Raw genomic sequence first — 21,787 nt, 5'->3', positions numbered from 1 at the left:
CCCTCCCCCACCACCCCGCCCCCGCGCGCCCCCGCCCCCGGCAGGCCCGAGACCGAAATAGCCGCCGGCTCCGGGGGCGTGGCCGTTGGTGGGCGTGACCTACGGCGTGGGCGTGGTCTCCGCGGGCTGGCACGAGGGCCCCGCCGTCCGGAGTAAGGGGACGCCGAGGGGGCGTGGCTGGTGGGGGCGTGGCTTTAATACCACTGAGGTCCCCCGCAGGCAGGAGCTCCCGAGCCCTCCGCACCCGGAAGAAGGGAGGGCGAGGGGGCGTGGCCCCGTGGTGGGCGTGGCCCACTCCCCCTGAGTAAGGGGATGCTGAGAGGGCGTGGTCGTTGGGGCGTGGCTCGAAGGGGGCGTGTCTCTGCGCCCACTGGGCCTCGTGCACCTCGAAGCTCCGCCTTGCACACTTGTTTTTTTGCCAGGCCTGGGGCTTGAACTCAGGGCCCGAGCACCGTCCCTGAGCTTCTTTTTGCCCCAGGCTAGCTCTCTACCACTTGAGCCACAGCGCCCCGCCCACTTCCAGCTTTTTTCTCTGTATGTGGAGCTGAGGAATGGAACGCAGGGATTCATGCATGCTAGGCAAGCACTCCACATTCCCAGCCCTCGCCTTGCACACTTTTGAGACAGGGGCTCTTCACAGAACACCGGGCCTCATCTTATGACTCCAGTGGGTCTGCTCTGTGCATCCCTTGAGCGTGTTTGATGGTCTGGACATAGCATTGCCGGCTTCTGTTCGAATCCTAGCTCTGCTTCTTCTTTGTAGCAGTGCCAGGATGCTCTACCACTCTGTTTGCAGCTTGAAATGAGCAATATTGGGGGTGGACGAGGTAGGCAGGTGTCTGGGCAAGGATAAACAAGTCCAGCCTGTGGGAAGGTCAAAGGTCAGAGGGATGACTGTCCCTTCAGGCAGTTCCCAAAAGAGCTAGGAGGTCAGCTAGACACAGGGACACACAGGTGATCTGCCTTCCTGCCTTGCCAGTAGACAAGCTGCATGTAAGTCCCTCTAGCTGTGAGATCTTCGGGAAGTGACTAAGCTCTCAGCCTCAGTTTCTACCTCTATAAGATGGAACCGACAGTAGCCACCTTACGAGGCAATGCTCTAGCAGAAAAGCTAGAGCACGGCCAGCAAGGCAGTGAATGGGAGCGATTCCTTTCTTATATCGTCACAGCTAGTGGGGGAGAGACACGATGACCAACAGCTACCACACAGTGTGGTGTGTACCGTAGTTGAGAGAAGGATGGAGAGGACTGTGATGGAAAATTTCAGGTGTCAACTCGACTGGGCTAAGGGGTGCCCAGGCAGCTGGTAAAATGTTTCTTTGGGTGTGTCTGTGAGGGTGTCCGTAGAAGAAATCGGCATTTGGTTCCATGGACATACAAAAGCAGATTGCCCCGCAGTGCCGGTGGGCAGCAGGCAGGGTGTGGGGAACCAGATAGGAGGGTTATGAGGCTGTGTCCCCACCGCTTTGCCCTTAGACATTGCTGCTCTTGGTCCTCAGGTCTGGACTTCCAGCCCTGGCTTCCCGGCCTTCAGTCAGCTGACTGTGAGACTCAGCCTTAACCATGATAAATCTTTCTATATGTCTCTCTATTGTATTGGTTCTGTTTCTCTGCAGAAGTCTAGTTCTCTGCAGAAGAAGAGAGCCATGGAAGGGGAAAGCAGAAGGCGGGGGGGGGGGGGAAGTGTGGAGGGGCTAAGCCATTATCTCAGAAAAGTAGGCACTACCAGGTCCCGGTGGCTCACACCTGTAATCCTAGCTACTCTAGAGGACGGCGGTTCAAAGCCAGCCTGGGCAGGAAAGTCCATGAGACTCTTATCTCCAATTAACCACCAGAAAACCAGAAGTGGTGCTGTGGCTCAAGTGGTAGAGCGTTAGCCTTGAGCTGAAGAGCTCAGGGACAGCGCCCAGGCCCAGAGTTCAAGCTCCACAACTGATCAAAAAAAAAAAAAGAAAGAAAGAAAGAAAAGGGGGCTGGGAATGTGGCTTAGCGGTATAGTGCTTGCCCAGCATGCACAAAGCCCTGGGTTCGATTCCTCAGCACCACATACACAGAAAAGGCCAGAAGTGGCGCTGTGGCTCAAGAGGTAGTGTGCTAGCCTGGAGCAAACAGAAACCAGTGCTCAGGCCCTGAGTTCAAGCCCCAGGACTGGCAAAAAAGAAAAAAGGAAAACAAAGCAGGCACCCAGTGTCGGGGCACACATGCTCACCTCTTCCCACTTGTGCACCTGCCTGTCACACCCATGGGACAGGTGTGTCCTGGACATCTGCCCAGGCTGAGCCCAGCCACACACCACCAGCAGGGAGGTCCCTGCTCAGAGCCTCAGAGTTTCAGGGCGAGTCTGGAAAATGTTCCCTGCAACCCACAAATAAGCCTGTTTCACACACTTGGAGCCCCAGATACTCTTCTTTTTTTCTTTTTTAGTGCTAATACTGAGGCTTGAACTCAGGGACTAAGCAGTGTCCCTTAGCTTTATTTCTCAAGGATGGAGCTTAACTATTTGAGCCACAGCTCCACTCTGGCTTTCTGCTGGTTAAGTGGAGATAAGTCTCAGGGACTTTCCTGCCTAGACTGGCTTTGAATCTCAGTCCTCAGATCTCAGCCTCCCGAGTAGCTAGGGTTGCAGGCGTGAGCCACCAGTGCCACCAGCGAAGCGCCGGATACTCTTAAGCCCTTCTCTTTTTTTTTTTTTTTTTTTTTTTTTATTAATTGGACATAAATTTTTTTACAAGGTGTTGTGCAAAGAGGGTGCAGTTACATAGTAGGGCAGTGTGTACATTTCTTATGATATCTTACAACCTGTTTTTCTATCCCTTGTCTAGGTCAGGTTGACATATATGCAATATACAATGTATCAAGAACATATACAGTATTCACAGACTTGGTCTCTACTGTCTCTCCGTCTCCCTTTGTTAACAGTCATATATCAGGGAGATCATGCCCCTTTGTTTTCTGTGTTCTAGGCTTGTCTCACTCAACATTATTTGTTCGAGTTCCGACCATTTCCCTGCAAATAACAATATTTCACCATTCCTAATCGCTATGTAGTATTCCATTGTGTATAAGTACCATATTTTTTGGATCCATTCGTCTGTGGAGGGGCATCTGGGTTGTTTCCATATTTTAGCTATTGTGAATTGTGCCGCAATAAACATGGTAGTACAAATGCCTTTTTGATATCTTGGATTTTGCTGTTTAGGATAGATGCCTAGGAGTGGTATGGCTGGGTCATAGGGTAGGTCTATATTGAGCTTTTTGAGAAACCTCCATACTGTTCTCCAAAGTGGTTGTACTAATTTGCACTCCCACCAACAATGGAGAAGGGTTCCTCTTTCCCCACAGCCCCTCCAGCATTTGTTGTTTCCTGAGTTCAGAGTATAGGCCATTCTAACTGGGGTGAGGTGGTATCTCAGGGTTGTTTTTATTTGCATTTCCTTTACTAGCAGGGATGTTGAGCATTTCCTCATATGTTTCTTTGCCATTTTTATATCTTCTCTTGTGAAGTCTCTCTTTAGCTCTTTTGCCCATTTCCTAATAGGTTTATTGGGCTTGGAGGGGCTTAGTTTTTTGAGTTCTCTGTAGATGACCGATATCAGGCCTTTGTCTGTTGCTGTGCTGGTAAATATCCTTTCCCATATCGTTGGCTGTCTTTCTATTTTGGTGGCTATGTCCTTAGCTGTGCAGAAACTTTTTAATTTGTAGTAGTCCCATTTGTCGAGTCTTTCTCCTATTTGTTGTGCCCCTGGGACTCTATTCAGGAAGTTCCTTCCTGTGCCTATAAGTTCTAGTGTCTTTCCTACTCTGTCCTTCAGTAGTTTCAAGGATTCAGGTCTGATGTTGAGGTCCTTGATCCATTTTGAGTTGATCTTGGTGCATGGCGATAGGCTTGGGTCTACTTTGAGTTTTCTGCATATGGCTGCCCAGTTCTCCCAGCACCAGTAGTTGAAGAGGCTATGTTTATTCCATTGTATATCTTTAGCTCCTTTGTCGAATATCAGTTGGCTGTAAGAGTGCGGTTTTATTTCTGGGTCTTCAGTTCTAATCCATTGGTCTTCCGATCTGTTTTTATACCAATACCATGCTGTTTTTGTTATGATGGCCTTGTAGTAGATCTTGAAGTCAGGTATTGTGATACCTCCTGCATTGCTTTTTTTGCCTAGAATTGCTTTGGCTATTCTAGGTTTTTTGCTGTTCCATATGAATTTATGGATTGGTTTCTCTATTTCAGTGAAGAATGTGGCTGGGATTTTGATAGGTATTGCATTGAATTTGTATAACAATTTGGGCAATATTTAAGCCCTTCTCTTGATCTTCTTCCCTCCCTTTCTTCCTTCCTGCTTCACTCCCTTCATGCTACTTATTTCCCTTCCTCCTTCCCTCCCTCCCTGTGTGTTTTTCCTTTTCTTTTCTTTCTTTTCGGGCAGATTGCAGCACCCAGGCATCCGGCAAAGTAGGCGGGTCACCTTGGGGGCCACCTTTACCCGCTCAAAAACTTTGTCTCATATTCCCAGTGAGGATCCAGGCGTCACCCAGAATCGTTATTTTCCTTACTCGTAAGTTTAAGGCATGCCCTGTGTGTTTTTCATGAGGACCAAGAATCTACACTTTCCTTCTGGGGCTGGGACTCAAACCCAGAGCAGAGCACCAGGCATGGGCCTGCCACTAAGCCACATCCTAGCCCTGCCACTTCCTTATTCTTAAGTCGTCCATGGTCTTCCGTAGAACAGAGCTTGCTCTAGCAGACCCTCCACTGCAGGAGGGACGGCCAAGCTGGAGGGTCCACAGCTGGAGGCCTGGAACATTCCCCTCCTAGGTCCCCATGGTAGCTTGATAGCCATGTGCTGCCCCACTGGCCTCAAGCAGAGAGGCGAACCTGCAGGCAGACGCTTCCGCTTCCAAAGAGCAGCTCGGCCTCTGACACTGTGGATGACCTGGGTTATGAGACCTTTGGACGGTGGACAGAGTGGAAGCCCTCCCAGTCTCCCAGCTTCCCCGGCTAGCGACTCGGACAGATCCTGCTTCTTCTCCACCTTTCATTGCTCCAAGATGAATCCAGACACGCCATCATGCCATCATCAAGCCGGACAAACATAACAGTAATTCCTGAAGGGATCTGCTTGGCAGTCGACATTCAAATTCCCCAGGCTGAGTCAAAGATGCCTTATGGGCCGGTGCTGGTAGCTCACGCCTGTAATCCTAGCTACTCAGCAGGCTGAGATCTGAGGATTGTGATTTGAAGCCAACCCTGGCAAGAAAGGCTGTGAGACTCTTATTTCCTGTTAATCATCAAAAAACTGGAAGTAGAGCTGTGGTTCAAGTGGTAAAGCACTGGCCTTGAGCAAAAAGGCTCGAGGACTGCGCTCAGGCCCTGAGTTCAAGTCCCAGGACGGGCAAAAAAAAAAAAAAGATGCCTTATAGGAGCCCAGAAGTCTCTTGAATTTCTCCCTCCCTGCTGTCCTTGACCCAGTTCTGCCCTGCAGAGGGCTCCCTCCGTCCCTCCACCTCTCCCCTCTCTCTCTCTCTCTCTCTTTCACACATACACACATACACACACACACACACACACACACTACAACTCTTCCAGCACAGCTTTTGTCTACATGTCCCTGCCTAAACCTTTCTATCTACAAGAGCATTTTAGTACATTAGTTTTAATGTGATACATTAATATTTACAACTTAGAATGTTATGTAGTGATTTTTTCTTTTTCATTTCTTTTCCTCGGGCCCTGGGAATCAGGTCCTGGGCGTCATGCATGCTGGGCACGGGCTGGATCATTGACCTACGCCCTCAACCCTGTTTGCTTTTTGAGGCCGGGTCTCCCTTGATAGCACAGACCGACCTCCAACTCATGATCCTCTTGCTTCGGCCTCCGAACTCTTCATCTCCTTTCCTCTCTTGTCAGAACGGGTATTGTACTACTGAGCTGCATCTTCAGCCTTCGCTTTTCTTTTAAACTCATTTTCAGGTTGGACCCTGGTGGCTTTCTGGAAGGCTGAGATCAGGAGGATCGTGGTTCGAAGCTAGCCAAGACAGACTATTCTTAAGACCCCTTCCCAAGCAACAGGTAGGCACATGCTTGTTACGCAGCTAATGGGAGGCTCCGCGGTTCATCACAGAGATGCCAACGTACAGCAAAGGTGGACTACACACAAACACCCTCTCCGGGGAGAGGAGAGGCCGCCTCATGTTGCTCATACAGGGAAACTGAGGCCGAGCTCTCTAACCATTGTCTGCAGAGCACATGTGCCTGCTGAGTCAGGTGTCTGGTGGACAGATCTGGAATGCAGGAAGCCGGATAGCATGCTGAGCTGCTGAGCTGGCTCCCCAGGGCTGCCAGCTGCGCCCCAGCACGGGGGAGCTGTCCCCGTGAGTCACACACACACACACACACACACACACAGAGCTGAGGCTGAGCTGGGTCTCCGTGGTGCCTTGGACAGGTCTATCCTGACCTTTGACACCTGCCACATGGAGAGACAGGAAATGCCCGAAGGTGGTATGTATATCTGTCAGACAATGAGGTGCTGAGCAGAAAGGGAAACTGAGGCTGCAGGGGGCGGGGGGCTTCTGCTGGAAGTAGGATGGTAGTGGAAGGTAGAGAGCTGCCTGTAGGTAACAAGAGACATCTCGTTCCCAAGCATCAGCGGGGTCAGGGAAGGCTCCATAAATACAGCTTGTAGACCCCACACCCAGAACTTTTGATCCTCCGTCGGGCTGGGCTTCCAGATGATTCTGTGAGTGCTGGTCTTGAAGCATGTTATTAGAATACTTTTTCCCCCTTATTTTGTCTTGTTACACAGTCTCACTATGTACCCCAGCCTGGGCCTTGAACTCTCAACCTTTCTCCCTTAGCCTTCCAAGTGCTGGAATTACAGACACGAGTCACCATACCTGGCTCAAGAACGACTAACTTTATCCGGCCGTCTTCCACCAGCTGAAGTCTTCGCGTTTCCCCTTACATACCAGCGGGGACAGAGGGCTTTGGGCCGGTCCTGTTCGGTTTCGTTTCTAGCTTTTCTTTGGAAGGTAGGGATTTTCGCAGGTGCCTGTGCTGAGGTGAAAACGGACCGTTCTGGCTCCCTCTAGGGTCCCTCTCGCCACCCGCGTCCGGGCCGCTAACGGGCTGTGACCCTGCCCTCGAAGTGTCTCCTCTCACCAGATGCCCTCCCAGCCGGGGGGCGAGCAGACCGCGGACTTGGCGTGGGACCCCCCGCGGCTGTCTGGGTGTCGGGCTCTGTGGCCCGGCTTCCCAGGAGAGGCTCCAGCCGGCCTGGCCGCCCTGTCGGAGCAGGTCGGGTTGGGGTGGACTTGGAGCAGGGGCCACCGGTGAGGTTGGTGGCGGTGGAGGTGGGAGAAGCGATTGGATTCGGGATAGATCAAGGAGGCCCGATAGAACGTTCCAGATGGGTGGGATACGCCCAGAAGGTAGGAGAACGGAGTCAAGAATGAGTGTCAGACTTTGGGCCCGGAACCTAAACTGGTCTGGATGACTGACTCTTCTTTCCAGGAAGCCATCCAGAGATTTCCTGCTCCTGGGTCTTGCCTGTCTTTCCCAAGGGCGGGGAGTTCCTGTTCTGCTTTCTTGGTGATAGAGGAGTTGAATGAAGAGCAGAAGCTGGCACAGCTAGGAAGGAAGGGAGGGAGAGGAGGGAGGGAAGGAGGGAGGGAGGGAAGGAGGGAGGGAGGGAAGGGGGAAGGAAGGTTACCCTGAAACCATGCTTCCTCATCTATACAAGCCAAATAGCTTGACCTCCACAACTGCCTCCAGCTTTAGGTGGGGTTACCCCTCCCCCCCCCCAGGCCAGGCTCCTGACACCCCTGGCCTCCGTCTCTGCACCTGCCCAACCTCGTCAGCCTCAGGAGCCCCGTGTATCTGTCAGCGCGTCTTCTAACCTGAAGGGCTGGTTGGAAGACATGGCTGGGTGCTGAGTCAGCCCCTCCCCCGGGGGCGCGGGCATCTGGGACACGCCCCCTCCTCGTCCCCTGGCATTGCCCAGGGTGGCCCGGCTGGCCCAACCCAGTGCCCGGTGAAGCCCTGTGGCAGCTACAGCACCCCCCCCCCCCCGCCATCTTCCCTTCCTGGGGTGCTGATGAGGAGGGAGAGGCGAGTCAGACAGGAAGGCCTGGGGGCAGATAGCATGGCAGGGAGGAATGCCACCCCGGTGAGCTGGTGGGGCCCCCCCGGCCGCGTCATGGCGGCCCCGCCCCCCTGGCTGTCACGGGGCAGCCGCCTCTCCTCCCGCTGCCGGGGCCACATCCACGCAGTCTGCGCACCGCTGGCTTCGCTGTCCCCACGCAGGGTCCCAGGTAATGGGCAGGGTGGGAGGGGAGGGAAGGGGACCGGGAGGAACGGCCCTCCTTCCCAGCCGTCCCTGGAACCCCAGCTCTGGCCTCAGTGACAAACGCCACCCGGAGCTGTTTTGAGGTTTTGACCAGCCTGCCCCTGGCCACGGTGGGTGACCAGCTCCAGCCCTGTCCCTGGCTGCTGGGGGAGGTTGGGGGAAATCTCTAGAAGGGCTGGAGGTGTGGCTCCGTGTCCTCGGTGAGCTGCAGGGTCTTGCCTCGTCACTGGGGTCTCCTGGCCCCGCCACCGAGCGGCCACACAGCCCCAGCACCACCATCTCAGGCGCCCCCCCCCCGGAGGCCGAGCCAGGCCGGGCAGGTGGAGACCCCCGGGTGGAGAACATGCAGGGCCCCTTGCCGGGCGGGCCGGGTGGTCCCAGCAGGGGGGGCCAGCAGTCCCGGGGCGGCTGGGCCATCCTTCCTCCGGGATGTCCTCCTCCTCCTGAGGCTGCCTCTGCGGGGAGCCACCTGGCTCTGGGCACCCGGCCAGCTTCTTCTCCTTTGAAAGGGAAGTCCTGTGCGTCTTGTTGTCTTCTGTTGGGTGGGGGAGGGGGGCGGGGGAGGGGGGGAGTCTCAGTGCGCGCATGTGTGCGTGCGTGGAGATCTGGGAGGAATGGGCCCCTCCGGAATGAACTTCTAAACCGCCTGCTAGGCCGCCTTTGCTGGGGTCCCCCCCCCCAGCCCTGTCCGGGGGGAGGGCGGAGGGCCGCCCGTGGACGGTGTCACTTTGTTTCTTCAGGCACGTGGGACTCGCATTCCATGAACTCACGCGTTCACAGGGCGAGCTCTGTGGTTTTCACTGTGTGCGCCGAGCTGGGCCACCGTCCTGTCTAATTCGGGACGCCTAGCACCCTGGCTCCCCGCCCCTCCACCACTGGCCGGCTGGTCTGGGTGGACGTGGCCGTTGTGCGCGTGTCACCGGCGTTGGCTGCATGGTGTCGGGTCCCTTCCGGCTGCAATCTTTCATTTAGCAGAAGGCGTCAAGGTCCATCCAAGGTCAAGTGTGAATTGCGCATCTTCCCCCGGGCCGAATGTCCCCTTGTGGCTCCAGTGCTGGGGATGGACATTTGGGCTATCAGCACTTTGGGGCCATTCAGAATGACGGCGCTGTGTGCCTTCAGGTATGAGTCTCTGTGTGGATGGAAGGTTCCAACTCTCCTAACTGCGCATGGAGGACAAGAAGGGCCAGGACCGCCAGGAACTCTCTGCTCCCCATTTTAAGAAACTGCCAAGTCGTTTTCTGAAGTGACTGTACTCTTTTGCCTTCCCGTGGGCAACAGGAGTTCCCGGTCTTCTCTCACCTGACCAAACCTTGTTCTTATATCTGTGTCTTATTTAACCACCTGGCGTATGTGATGTGGGATCGCTGCAGGTTTCGTTTTCATTAATGTATGTTAGCTGTAGAAAGGGCAGGGGCCTACTGAACTTGAACTCAGGCTTGAACTCAGGGCCTTGGGTGCCGTCCCTCAGCTCTTCGACTCAAGGCTGGTGCTCTACCACTTTGAGCCATAGCGTCACTTCTGGTTATTCGGTGGTTAATTGGAGATGAGCGTCTCATGGATTTTCCTGCCCAGGCTGACTTTGAACCGCTCTCCTCAGATCTCAGCCTCCTGGTAGCTCAGATTACAGGCGTGAGCTATCAGCACCCGGCTTACTGGGACATTTCTGCACAAGTACACACACATAGCCGTGGTTTTGCTTTGCATTTCCCTCAGGAGCGGTGCTGAGCCGTTTTCTGTGAATCGTCTCTAGAGGAACAGCCATTCAGATCACCTGGCTGCGGTACCCCTGAGCTGCTTGCTGGTCATTGAATTGCTGGGTGGCGGGCGAGGGCGCTGGGGCCCCGAAGAGACTCGCTGGAGGGCTCACGGCGGTCGAGGGGCTGAGGCAGGACTGAATCCCTGTGTCAGAGTTCAGAGTTCAGCACTTGCACTGGCCAATTGGTCACATCCTTTTTGGACTTGGGGGGTGTGTGTGTGTGTGTGTGTGTGTGTGTGTGTGTGTGTCAGAGAGAGAGAGAGAGAGAGAGAAACAGACAAGGAGACAGAGGGGGACAAATAGGCTGACAGGGAGACAGACTAAACAGGGAGAAACAGAACAAAAGAAAACAATGAGGGGCTGGGAATGTGGCTTAGTGGTAGAGTGCTCCCCTAGCATGCATGAAGCCCTGGGTTCAATTCCTCAGCTCCACATAGACAGTTAAAGCCGAAGCGGCGCTGTGGCTCAAGAGGTAGAGTGCTAGCCTCGAGCAAACAGAAGCCAGGGACAGTGCTCAGGCCCTGAGTTCAAGCCCCAGGACTGACAAAAAATTAATATTAAAAAAAATAGGGGCTGGGGATATGGCCTAGTGGCAAGAGTGCTTGCCTCCTATACATGAGGCCATGGGTTCAATTCCCCAGCACCACATATACAGAAAATGGCCAGAAATGGCACTGTGGCTCAAGTGGCAGACTACTAGCCTTGAGCAAAAAGAAGCCAGGGACAGTGCTCAGGCCTTGAGTCCAAGGCCCACGACTGGCCAAAAAAAAAAAAAAAAAAGAAAGCCAAGAGGAAGATTCCAGGAGGGGAGGGGAGAGAAGCAGTTGTGGGCTCTGTACCTAGTGCCCAAGTAGGCCTTCTACCGAGTCAAGACAACCGGGGAAAGCCTCGAGGAACTGTTCATCATCAGGTTTATCTTTGGGTCCTCCAGAAACATCTTTTGGGAGCAGACCCCTCCCTAAACCCAGAATGAATTCTGATTAGCTGGAACTCAAAGCAGGAGCCAGCCGTGCTTCCTAGAGTCAAGCTTAGGCTGAGAATCTAGAACAATGGCCATCCAAGGTCTTGTGGTTTTTTGTTTCTTTGTTTTCCTGGGCTGTTTGTTGGTCGGCTGTTTGTTTGGTGACGGGGCCTCGCTCTGCATCACTGACTTGGTTTGGAACTCTCCATCCTCCTGTGGCTCGGTCAGCGGCAGATGCCTCCCAGCTTTGGACAATTCCACTTACGATTCTGCACCCTTGCCAGGGCGCCCTGGTGCCCTACACGGAGGGGAGACACGCTTTAGGTTCTGAATTCGGATCCTCCCCTCGGTCGGCGAGAGGCCTAGGCCTAACCCTCGCTGCTGCGGCTCCCAGCAGCAGGGAGCAGGTGAGGGGAGCATCCTGCGCCCCGCAGTGCGCTCTGTGGCTGGGCTGGGCTGCACGCCGGGACCTTTGCATACGACCTACCTGGAAAACCACCCGTCATGGCGTAGACGTCGTGTTGCTCCGGAAGCAATGCTCCGTGTGCGTTTCCTGGCCGCGGGGACCCCACGTAGGGTGGTGACATGCCGCGTCCGCCGTGAGGACCTACCTGATGCCTAAAGCAGTTGCTTTGTAGAAGACTCTGCTATAGGGCCGGGCCTGGTGGTGTGGACCTGTAGCCCCAGCTACTCAGGAGGCAGAGCCCGGAGGATCACAGTTGGAGGCCGGCCCAGGCAAGGTGAACTTCAAGCTGCAGATGATCTGAAAGCAAGAGGGCTGGAGTGTGGATCAAGTGGTAGAGCACTTGCCTACCAAGTGTGAGGCCCTGTGCTCACACCCTAATACCACCAAGCAAACAACCAAATCCCGTGCCCCACGTGCAGACTTAGGGTGGTGTGGGGGGACACGCAGAGCGGAGGGGCCGGGGACACCCCAGTGCAGAAGAGGGAAGCAGGGGGGCAGCCTCTGTCTCTGGATAAACCAGGGAGGCAGATTCCGGGCTTTGTAAAACAGGATCACGATGCCCTCGGCCTTCCTCCTGGGTGGTAGGAGGACCCAGCGAGCTGGGAAGGAAGCGAGCATGCTCTGAGCCAGGCTCTGTAGCAGCGGGAGCCCCGGCAGCAGCTGCCAGCATGGCACAAAGGGAAAATCCAGTTCATCAAGACAAGGCAGGCAGGGGCCGAGCCCCTGGCCGCCCCTGACTCAGCAGGGTTGGGCTTTGGGGTTGAAAGCGCTGGGAAGTCAGGCACGTGAGTTTCTTGTAGGATCAGCCTCTTGTAGGATCAAGACTTCCAGCCAGCTGGGCACTGGTGGCTCACGTGTGTCCTCCTAGCTACTCAGGAGGCTGAGATCGGAGGATCGGGCTTCAAAGCCAGCCTGGGCGGGAGAAATCTGTGAAACTGTTATCTCCAATACCAGAAAACTGGTATCTCCCAAAACAGAAACCGCCTCCCTATGGCTCATAGTAGCTCTAAGGAAACCAATTACTATGTACGGTGGTGGTTTTCGTTTATTTCTGTGAGTGGTGGGGCTTGAACTCAGGGCCTGGAAACCACGGTCCTCAAACCTCAGCCTCCTGAGTAGCTAGGATTACAGGTGTGAGCCGCGGGTGCACCCTGTGTATGGCCTTTGGGATGCTGGGGATGGCTCTCAGGGCCTTGTGCATGCTAGGCAAGTGTCTACCCCCGAGCCACACCCCAGCCAAGTCCTCGGAACTTGAGGTTTGAAGGCTCCTCCCGGCAATCTCTCCGCCGGTATGGAAACAGCTGCATGGGCGCCGTGCCCGGGTGTGTTCCTCAGCCTTGGTTGTCTGTCAAGTTTAACAAGCTACGTTTCTTTTCTCAGAGCAGAATATTGGGTGGAAGAGGGATGGGATGGGAAGGGGCCACCTCAGGTCCTACCTGTGTGGCAGTTCACACCTGGCCCCTCCTGCTGGCTCAGCTGCTAGAGTCGGTTCTGGAGAACCAGAGTCCTGCTCCATGCGTGTCGTCCCAGCTACCCGCGGGCTGAGACAGAGGGGTGGCTTGAGCCAACGCGTTCCCGGCCGGCCTGGGCGACCTAGCGAGACGGTCCCTAACACAAGCCGTACCCTGACTCAGCAAACACTAAGCCAAGTCAGCCCTGTTTGCATACCACTCGGGGACCACGCCGCTTCCTTCCCGGTGTCAATGCCAGAGCCGGGGAGGAAGTGTCCCGGCGTGGACACAACAGCCCTCGCTTGGTGTGTGCTCCTGGGCAAGTGTCTTGCCTTGTCTGTGCCTCAGGGTCTCTTCTCTACCTGCGAAATGGGCGTCACCCCAGGGAGCCTTGTGGGGCTGGGCGACTTAGAGCACTGCTTGGCAGGTAGAAAATGCTTGTGATTCAACACCCTCCATCCTGTTCACTCTCTGCTCAGCCCTGGGCAGGACATGGGGGACCCAGAGGCGAATCAGCAGCCTTCATCCCTACCTTGGACAAAGCCGAGTGTGGCAGACCCCCCCCCCCAGGAGGACCAGGGAGGAGCTCAAACTGGAGCGTGCCCCCTGACGTTGTATGATGAGGTCCTGGCCCTGAGGCAGAGCCTGGTGGGAGGTAGGGGGGCATCAGGAAATGCTGGGGGAGTCTCAAGGCCTCCACCGGCCACTCCTGAGCACTGCTCGCTGGGTGGAGCATGGCCTCTTGCCTCTGTGCCTTTGCACATGCTATTCCCCGTGACCCTTCCAGCTACCTCACCCCAGCGACTCTCTTTCAAGAACTTTCTTCCTGGGGCTGGGGATATAGCCTAGTGGCAAGAGTGCCTGCCTCAGATACACGAGGCCCTAGGTTCGATTCCCCAGCACCACATATACAGAAAACGGCCAGAAGTGGCGCTGTGGCTCAAGTGGCAGAGTGCTAGCCTTGAGCGGGAAGAAGCCAGGGACAGTGCTCAGGCCCTGAGTCCAAGGCCCAGGACTGGCCAAAAAAAAAAGAACTTTCTTCCTATCAACCCCAGCTACAGTCCTGGTCTCACACAGTATTCCCCAGCCTGGGCCATTCTGTCAGAACTAAACTCATTCTTCTAGGTTCAAGTCTGAAAGCACCTCCTGAAGCCCTCTGCTAGCTGCCCACCACTCTAAACCCCTCTCCCATCCCTTACCTGGCCTGCCTTCCTGCTTTTATTTATTTATTTATTTTTCTGTTATTCTGGGGCTTAAACTCATGGACATTGTCCATGAGCTTTCTTACTTAAGACTGACTGACCGGCTACCCCTTGAGCCACCGCACAACATCAGCTTTTTAGTGGTTATTTGGAGATAGGAATCCAACAGACTTTCCTGACTGGGCTGGCTTTGAACTGGGAAGCCAGGGACAGTGCTCAGGCCCAGAGTTCAAGGCCCAGGACTGGCAAAAAAAAAAAAATTAAAACTTAGTAGTGGAATTTGGCATTAAACCGCCAATAGTTACAGGCATATGGAATTCACAGTACTGAACACTATGTTTGATTGTTTATGAGCCACTGTGGACTGCACCTTTTCTTACATCAGCAAAACATATAGTGTGTGTGTGTGTATACACATATCTGTTTCTATTCTTTTCTCAGCATACCACAGTGCGTATCATGTGCTTCTGTTTCACTGTGGGAGTATGGCCATGTGCCACACCCCCGTTTCAAAGGATTCTGGGAAATGTAGTCTCTAGCTGGGGGTCATGCATGTGTCCAGCTAACATCTGGCTGTTGGGCAATGGCCCCAGCAGGGTAGCTAGCTATGTGTATTTGGGTTGGGGTGGGCACCTATTCGCTGAGGTTAGCTATGTGATTTTCCAAGGCCACAGGTGTTTTGTGGCCCCATCTCTAGTGACCTCTCAGAAGTTCAGGAAAGCAGAGTACAGCGTCCTACAGGGACCTTTTCCAAACGCCTGCCTTCGCCATCACCGCTCAGACCCACAACTCCACAGGGACCCAGGAGCAGGGTTTGCGCTCTCCAGAGTTTCCAGAGCAGAATGTAAGGTTTGGAAGTCCAAACAGAGTCAAGGCACGCCCACTCGTGGAGCCCCAGTTTCTCCTCTCTGTGGAAGAGGAGTGGCGAAACTCACCACAGAAGTCTAATGAAACAATCTTTTAGGAAAAAAGGGTTTTTTGTTGGTTGGTTGGTTGGTTATGGGGCTTGAACTCAGGGCCTGGACGCTGCCTCTGAGCTCCTTGGCTCCTAACAGTGCTGCACCACTCTGAGCCACAGCGCCCGGCTTTCCTCCTCTGGTTTACTATCTACTTGCCAAGCTCCGGTGTGTCCAGCACACTAATTGAAATGAATTGCTTGCTGTTGCTGCCCCTCCAGGGAAAGCCATGGAGACTTCAGGACCCTCTTCCCAGGCTGAAGAGAGCAGCGGAGGATTCCACGGAGGAGGTCTGGACTGCACCTCTGCCCTTGGGGCAAAGGAGGAAGCCTGAGGGGAGGGGGAGGGAGCACAGCAGGTCACGTGACACCGTGGTTCTCCTCCCCCCTTCCCCCCCCCCCATTGAAACAGACTAGCTGGTTTACTGGTGCGCACATCCAGCCCTGCGCTGGCTCCAGTCTGTCCCCCAGCGCTTTCAAGCTGAGGGGACTGGAACTAGGGCGGATCCCTATTGGATGGGAAGGGTCTGGTGGGTGGGTGGGCAGATCTCATGGCCTTGTCTGTGTGTCTCCCAGATGGAGAGACAACCTGCCACAAGCAAGATGGGAAGGCGGGACTCTCCTCTCCAGGGCAATACGAGAGAGACAAGTCTTCCTCTTCCTCTTCATCCTCTTCCTCCTCCTCTTCCTCCTCCTCTTCTTCAGGTATAGCAAAGGTGTTTGGGGCTGGGGCTGCAGCTCAGTGGTAGAGCACTTACCTAGCACACAGGAGGCCCGGGGCTCCATCCTCTTATTCCCAAATGTCTCCCGTTCCACCACCCCCCCCCACCCCTCCCCCAAGGCAGAAAAGTCCATGAGACTCTTATTTCTAACCAGCAAAAAGCTAGAAGTGGAGCCGTGGCTCAAAGCCACGGAGTGCTAGCCTTGAGCAAAAGAAAAGAAAAGAAAAAAAAAAGCTCAAGGACTGTGCTCAGGCCCCAGGACTGCCCAAAACAACAGAATAGAAGTCAAGGGCGCGCATCATCACAGGGAGTGAGCCTCTACCTGAGCCACAGCGCCACCTTCAGGAGATGGGCGGTGGGTACCACACGGTTGCTCAGTCAAAAGCCCTAGCACTAGTATACACACCACACACGCACACACGCACACACCCCTCACAGAAATAGTACATGATTATTACATGCTACATCATCCCCAGTCCCCAAACCATGGTTCCTTCCTCCAACCTCAGACATCACCCGGATGAAGGGCTGAGAAGCCAGAGCCCCCCCCCTTCCCGAGCGCATGGGCCTGGCTCCGTCCGGGCAGACACCCTGCTACCTACAGCTTGTCTCGTTCCCTGCAGACAGTGCCGATGAGGACCGAGTCCCCAGAGGTCCCAGGAAACGACGGCAGAGCCCGGGGGCCGCGCGCCTCGCCGGGAGCCACGCCGCGGGTAGGCCTCACCCGTGATTCCTTTGCCCCTTGGCTGAGTGTCCGTGTGCCGTCCTGCGCACTCTCTCTTTCCGGCAGGACACAGCCGGGAAAGCGTCCAAGCTCCAGCCAATCACAGAGACAAAGATAAGCAAGCGCCATCCCAGTCCTGATGGTAGCTAGCAAGTCAGACCCCTCACTTGATCTCCTGTAGGTCTCGTTACGGTTAGCTATGGCTGCAAGGGAGACGGGACGGGAGACTATCAGAAGGGTCATGGTGGAATTGTGTGTCTTTCCCTTTCCCTCTTTGAGACAGGGTCTTCTCTATGTAACCCAAGCTGGCCTCAAAATCCTCCTGCCCCAGCCTCCCAAGTGCTGGGGTTATAGATATGTGCCACCATGCCTGGCTAATCTCTTTTTTCCTTTTGTGCTGGTACGGTGTCTTGAACTCAGGTCCTGGGTGCTGTCCCTTAGCTTTTCCACTCAAGGCTGGCACTCTACTACTTGAGCCACACCTCCACTTCTGGCTTTTTAGAGACACGAGTCTCCGTTGACTTTCCTTCCCATGCCGGCTTTGAACTGTGATAGTCAGATCTCGACCTCCTGAGGGGCTGGGATTACGGCGTGAGCCACCCATGCCAGTTCTGAATGAACTTCCTATGCCTCCCTTGCTTTGTCTGTGTAACAGGTAGCCCTGTACTAATCTCTTCGTAGGATTTCTGTGGGGATCAGATACAATGTCAGCTATACTTCTGACCTGTGGGAGGCGGTGGTGGTCCGGGGAGAACTAACAGAGGTTTGTCTCCACCTAGGTACCGAACATGGGGTGCTTGATGGGGTACGGGATGAGCTGCAGGTCTATGGAGGTAACTGCCTGTCCAGTGGCTTTGGAGAAGAGAAGCAGGCGGCTTTAAGGGGCAGAAGCGAGGCCACGGGAATATTTTTGCGCTAACTCCCGCACGTGTACAGAGGTGGAAATGGGCGTTGTGGTACATGCCTGAGAGCTCCGCACTGGGAAGGCTGAGGCACGAAGATCAGGGGTCAGCCTGGGCCTACGTAGCCCAGCCTGTAGAAAGGGAAGGGAGGGGGGCGGGGGGAAGGGAGGGGAGTACAGTTACAGTCGTGGCTGGTGACAGGGAGGAGAGGGGCAGGTGTCTTGAGGTCCCTGGCCTTCTGTGCTGCACCGTAACTTGGTTGAAGGTCACGCGACTCTCCTGGGCCTTGCTCTTCCCAATCAGTCAAATGGGCTCAGTGTCACGGGTGCTCCTCTTGGAAACACTGGACTGTTGAGCAAATAGGGCTGGGGGTGTGGTTCACACGGTAGAGAGCCTGCGTAGCAAGCATGAGGCTCTGGGTTCAAACCCCAGGACCACAACATCACGTCACCTGGATCCCAGGCATGGCCGCCCCAGGGTTGCCACCTTCCCTGAAATGGGGGCGTCCAGGGGAAACCCTGAGCATCCGCTCCCCAGGGTTGGCGGGGGGTGTGGAATGTTCTAGTCTGGCCCACAGAGTCGCTGTGCTGACGGGCGGTTCCCACACAGGTGCTGCGGGCGCCGAGGGAGAGATGGTGCTGTCTGGGGAACCGGGTGCGTGTCCGGGTAGGGTGGGAGGCCTGGGCATCGGCTTTCCTCCACTAGACCCAGCTATGGGGGGCCGGGGGGGGTGCATGGCCGTGAGAATCACTTGGGGACCAGGGACAGGCTGGTGGAGCGCCTGACCGGGGCCCGAGGTGGCGCAGCCCTGATGCCGACTTCCTCTCCTTTCCAGAACTCCAGAGAAGAGGCTCGGCGTCGGACGGCGGTAAACGCACAAGCTCACAGGGCAGCGGGAGGCAGCCAGGTCCAGGCGGGAAGGAGGGCGGCCTGGCGCTGTCAGGCTGTCACCGTGATTCCTGCAGTGCAAGGGAAACAGAAGGGGAGAAAGCTGGGGGAAGAAGGAGGCGGGGGGGGGGGGGCGCTGTGTGTGTGGCAAGAATGATCACCCCGCCTCTACCGTCGGCTCAGCTGCTGCTGCACCAAGCCCCCTCTGGCCACACGTAAGCATTAGCCAGGAGTTCGTTCTCAAGCCGAGCGCTGTCATCCTAACTGCTTGGGAGGCTGAGATCTGAGGATGGAGATCGAAAGCCAGCGCAGGCAGGAAAGTCTGTGAAACGCTTACCTCCTAGAAACCACCAAAAAGCTGTGTGTGGAGCTGTGGCTCAAGCAGTAGCTAAAGGCTAAGTTCTAGTGGAAGCACCCCCCCCCCAACACACACACAGAATACTCATCAAAGCAGAGAAGTCCTGCCTGCTATCCCTGTTAAAACTAACGCCGCCTCCCTCTTGTTCCCAAGGGGAAGTGGAGGCCTCAGAGTTCCTCCGAAGACAGAACATAAAGAAAGATGGTAAGGAAATGGCTACGTGAGAGCCGCGGCCGCCGGGCTCATCCAGCTTTCTACCCACTCACTGCTCTGGTGGCCTGGAACATCTGGCCACATCTGTTGTGCACCCTATAGCTCTCTCAAGCTAAGCGGTCCTACCCCGCGGGTGCTCTGGCTCCTCTTGTGTCACAGCGCCCGGCCCCGTGGTTGCCGAGGAGGGAGCTCAAGGCCGTCTGCATCCTAGGCGAGCCGTCCACCATTGAGCCCTGTGCTGCCAGCCGCTCCTGGATCCACTGATTTATATTGTGTTAAGACAGGATCTTGCTATGGAGCCCAGGCTGGCCTAGAACTCACAAATCTCCTGCTTTCAGCCTTCTGAGTTGCTGGGATTCTAGGGCTGCACCACCGTGCCTGGTCCCTTCACTTTGTTTTGAAGCAGGGTTTGCATCCCCCTTGACAGGGCCCCTGGAAAGCCAGAGAACTGTGTGCTCTTTGCCTGGAGCCTCCCACGGGGCAAAGGGCAGGGCCTCTGGTGCAGACGGTTTGCTGCCTCCACCACCGGCTCCGATTCTCCCAGCACCTCTGATGAGTCTGTAGCTTTGAATTGTTTCGCATATCCATCCCGACAACGGAAAGTCCCGAAACCCCTATCGCCAACTAACCAAGAGCACTGGCCTTGAACAAAAGCGCTCAGGGACAGTGCCTAGGCCTAGATTTCAAGGGCCATGACTTACCCAAAGAAAAGAAGGAAGAGAGGGAGGGAGGGAAGGGAGGGAGGGAGGGAGGGAGGGAGGGAGGAAGGAAGGAAGGAAGGAAGGAAGGAAGGAAGGAAGGAAGGAAGGAAGGAAGGAAGGACAAACAAGAGAAGCTGGTATAGCTAGTCCATGCCTGTAATCCCAGCACTTGGGAGGCCGTGAAGCTGGAGGATCATGAAGTCAGAGGCCAGGCTTGACACAAAGCAAGGTCCTCATCTCCACAAACAAACAAAACAACTCAAGAAAGGGTTGTGAGGCGGCGAGCGTGAGCGTCCGCAGCACCCCCACAAGGGAAAGGGAAAGAGAGGTGGAGAAGGAAGTAACCCGCCTGCCCCTGCCTCCACAGACGAGTTCTTCCACTTCGTCCTCCTCTGCTTCGGCATCGGGGCCCTGCTGGTGTGCTATCACTACTATGCAGGTGAGCACGGGGGCCCGGGGGGGGGGGGGGAGGGGGAAACGGGGCGCGTGGGGCCTGCAGGCTGACCTTTGCTGCCCTTGCAGACTGGTTCATGTCCCTCGGTGTCGGCCTGCTCACCTTCGCCTCCCTGGAGACGGTCGGCATCTACTTCGGGCTGGGTAAGCCCCCCACCGGGACCCCACAGAAGTCCACGCCCTCCTGGCTGGAGGAGCTGCCCATGCTCACCAAGAGGCGCCATCTAAACCTTGGGGTGTTTGTGGTTTTTTTGAGACACATTTCTTGCTGTGTAGCTCAGCCTGACCTTGAGCTCTCAACCTTCCTACTTAACCTCCCAAGCGCTGGGATTACAGGCGTGAACCATCATGCCTCACCCCCGGTGTGTGTGTGTGTGTGTGTGTGTGTGTGTGTGTGTGTGTTTCCACGTCTGTTTTTGCTGCCCTGCCCGTGGCTGCTGCCACCTCGGCTCCGGCTGGCCCAGCCCTGGGGCGGCTTGGTCTGTGTGGGTCGGGTGCTTGCCTGGGTCTGGGGAGGGGGACCCCTCGCTGACCGGCCTGTCCCCTGCCCCCCGTTTCCGCGCAGTGTACCGGATCCACAGCGTGCTGCAAGGCTTCGTCCCCCTCCTTCAGAAGCTCAGGCTGCTGGGTAAGGTCTCCATTCTTCCCGGGTTCCAGGGGATTTATTTCGCCAGGTCCTGAGTTCAGAGCCACCCCCCCCCCCCCCCCAGTACTGGTGCACAAACGCGCACACGGAAGAGCCGCAAGACAAGGGCTCTACCCCGCGAGCCTCGGCTCCACTTCTGCCTTCTGGGTGGTTCTCTGGAGATCAGAGTCTCAGGGACTTTCCCGCTCGTGGCGATGCTCAGAGCTCAGCCCCCCACCCCACCCCCACGTCGCTAGGATGACAGGCCCGCGCCCCATGGCCCAGGCTTCCTCACGCCAGGCCCGCGGGGAGCTGAGCGTGCGGGGGGGGGGGGGGGGCAGCACCTCAGCGCTGGTGGCAGCTCGGGCCATCTTGCCGTCTTTGCCTTCCAGGGGTCAGGAGGACGGACTGAGGCCTCTGCCGGGCCCCAGCCTGACCACGGCTGCACCCCTGAGCCCGGAGGACAGAGCGCCATGTTGGGAGCCCCCCGGGAGGCCAACCCAGGACAAGCCACAGAGCTGTTGTCCTCCTGTGGGCTCTGGCTGGGCACCAGCGGGGCAGGGCATCGCCTGGCAGGTGCGATGCAATCCAGCTGTCAGGACAGAAGGCCCAGAGCCCGTCACGGCGTCTGGAAAACAGGAAGACTCTTGGATGCCACTGCTCCCCGGCCCTGCGGGCTGCCATCTGGCCCTGCTCCTGGTTCCTGACCAGGCCGGATGAGCTACCAGGGCTTGCACGGCCGTCCTGGGCCAGAGAGCCGCCAGGCTGGAGCCCCAGGTGGACCAGGTGCAGACACGATGTCGGGACTGTCACCCAGTGTCCGCCCTGTTGTCCTGGACTCCAATACGGCTCAAATAAACACGATCTTCCCTGTACTGAAAAGAGCTCGCTAAGTGCTCCTTCAGGTGTCTTGCGCATGGGCGTGTGTCTGGGCCGGCGCCGGGGGCTCACGCCTGTCACCCTAGCTCCTCGGGAGGCTGAGAGCTGAGGATCACGGTTAAAAGCCAGATTGGGCAGATACATCTTATCTCCATTTAAGTAGCAAAAAAGCCGGAAGCAGAG

At 56.0% G+C, this 21,787-nt stretch overlaps 1 protein-coding gene and 1 non-coding gene across 2 annotated transcripts; one reads left to right on the top strand and one right to left on the bottom strand.

Annotated features, from left to right (window-relative positions):
* Positions 1–4,417: 4,417 nt before the first annotated feature.
* LOC125358909 lies at positions 4,418–4,568 on the bottom strand. The gene has a single exon (XR_007212432.1). It is a non-coding gene; the product is annotated as a U12 minor spliceosomal RNA (small nuclear RNA).
* Positions 4,569–8,195: 3,627 nt separating this feature from the next.
* On the top strand, positions 8,196–21,579 carry Tmem40 (transmembrane protein 40). Its single transcript, XM_048354787.1, has 11 exons — positions 8,196–8,310; positions 15,362–15,430; positions 16,485–16,574; positions 17,365–17,418; positions 18,097–18,141; positions 18,323–18,355; positions 18,887–18,937; positions 20,015–20,086; positions 20,170–20,244; positions 20,666–20,728; positions 21,118–21,579. The coding sequence occupies exons 1-11, from the start codon at positions 8,196–8,198 to the stop codon at positions 21,135–21,137; spliced, it is 687 nt and encodes a 228-aa protein (XP_048210744.1). The 3' UTR covers positions 21,138–21,579.
* Positions 21,580–21,787: the final 208 nt, after the last annotated feature.

The sequence above is a fragment of the Perognathus longimembris genome, chromosome 10 (genome assembly GCF_023159225.1).
Source record: "Perognathus longimembris pacificus isolate PPM17 chromosome 10, ASM2315922v1, whole genome shotgun sequence".
Lineage (NCBI taxonomy): Eukaryota > Metazoa > Chordata > Mammalia > Rodentia > Heteromyidae > Perognathus > Perognathus longimembris.
The sequence above is the reverse complement of the archived record's forward strand: the minus strand, read 5'-3'. Positions and strand labels throughout refer to the sequence as shown.

Excerpts from the sequence above, each read along its gene's own strand:
- Tmem40 (XM_048354787.1), top strand. The coding sequence starts at position 8,196 with ATGGCGGCCCCGCCCCCCTGGCTGTCACGGGGCAGCCGCCTCTCCTCC. Across the intron at positions 15,431-16,484 it reads CGGAGGATTCCACGGAGGAG|ACAGTGCCGATGAGGACCGA; the intron begins GTCTGGACTGCA and ends CGTTCCCTGCAG. Across the intron at positions 17,419-18,096 it reads TGAGCTGCAGGTCTATGGAG|GTGCTGCGGGCGCCGAGGGA; the intron begins GTAACTGCCTGT and ends GTTCCCACACAG.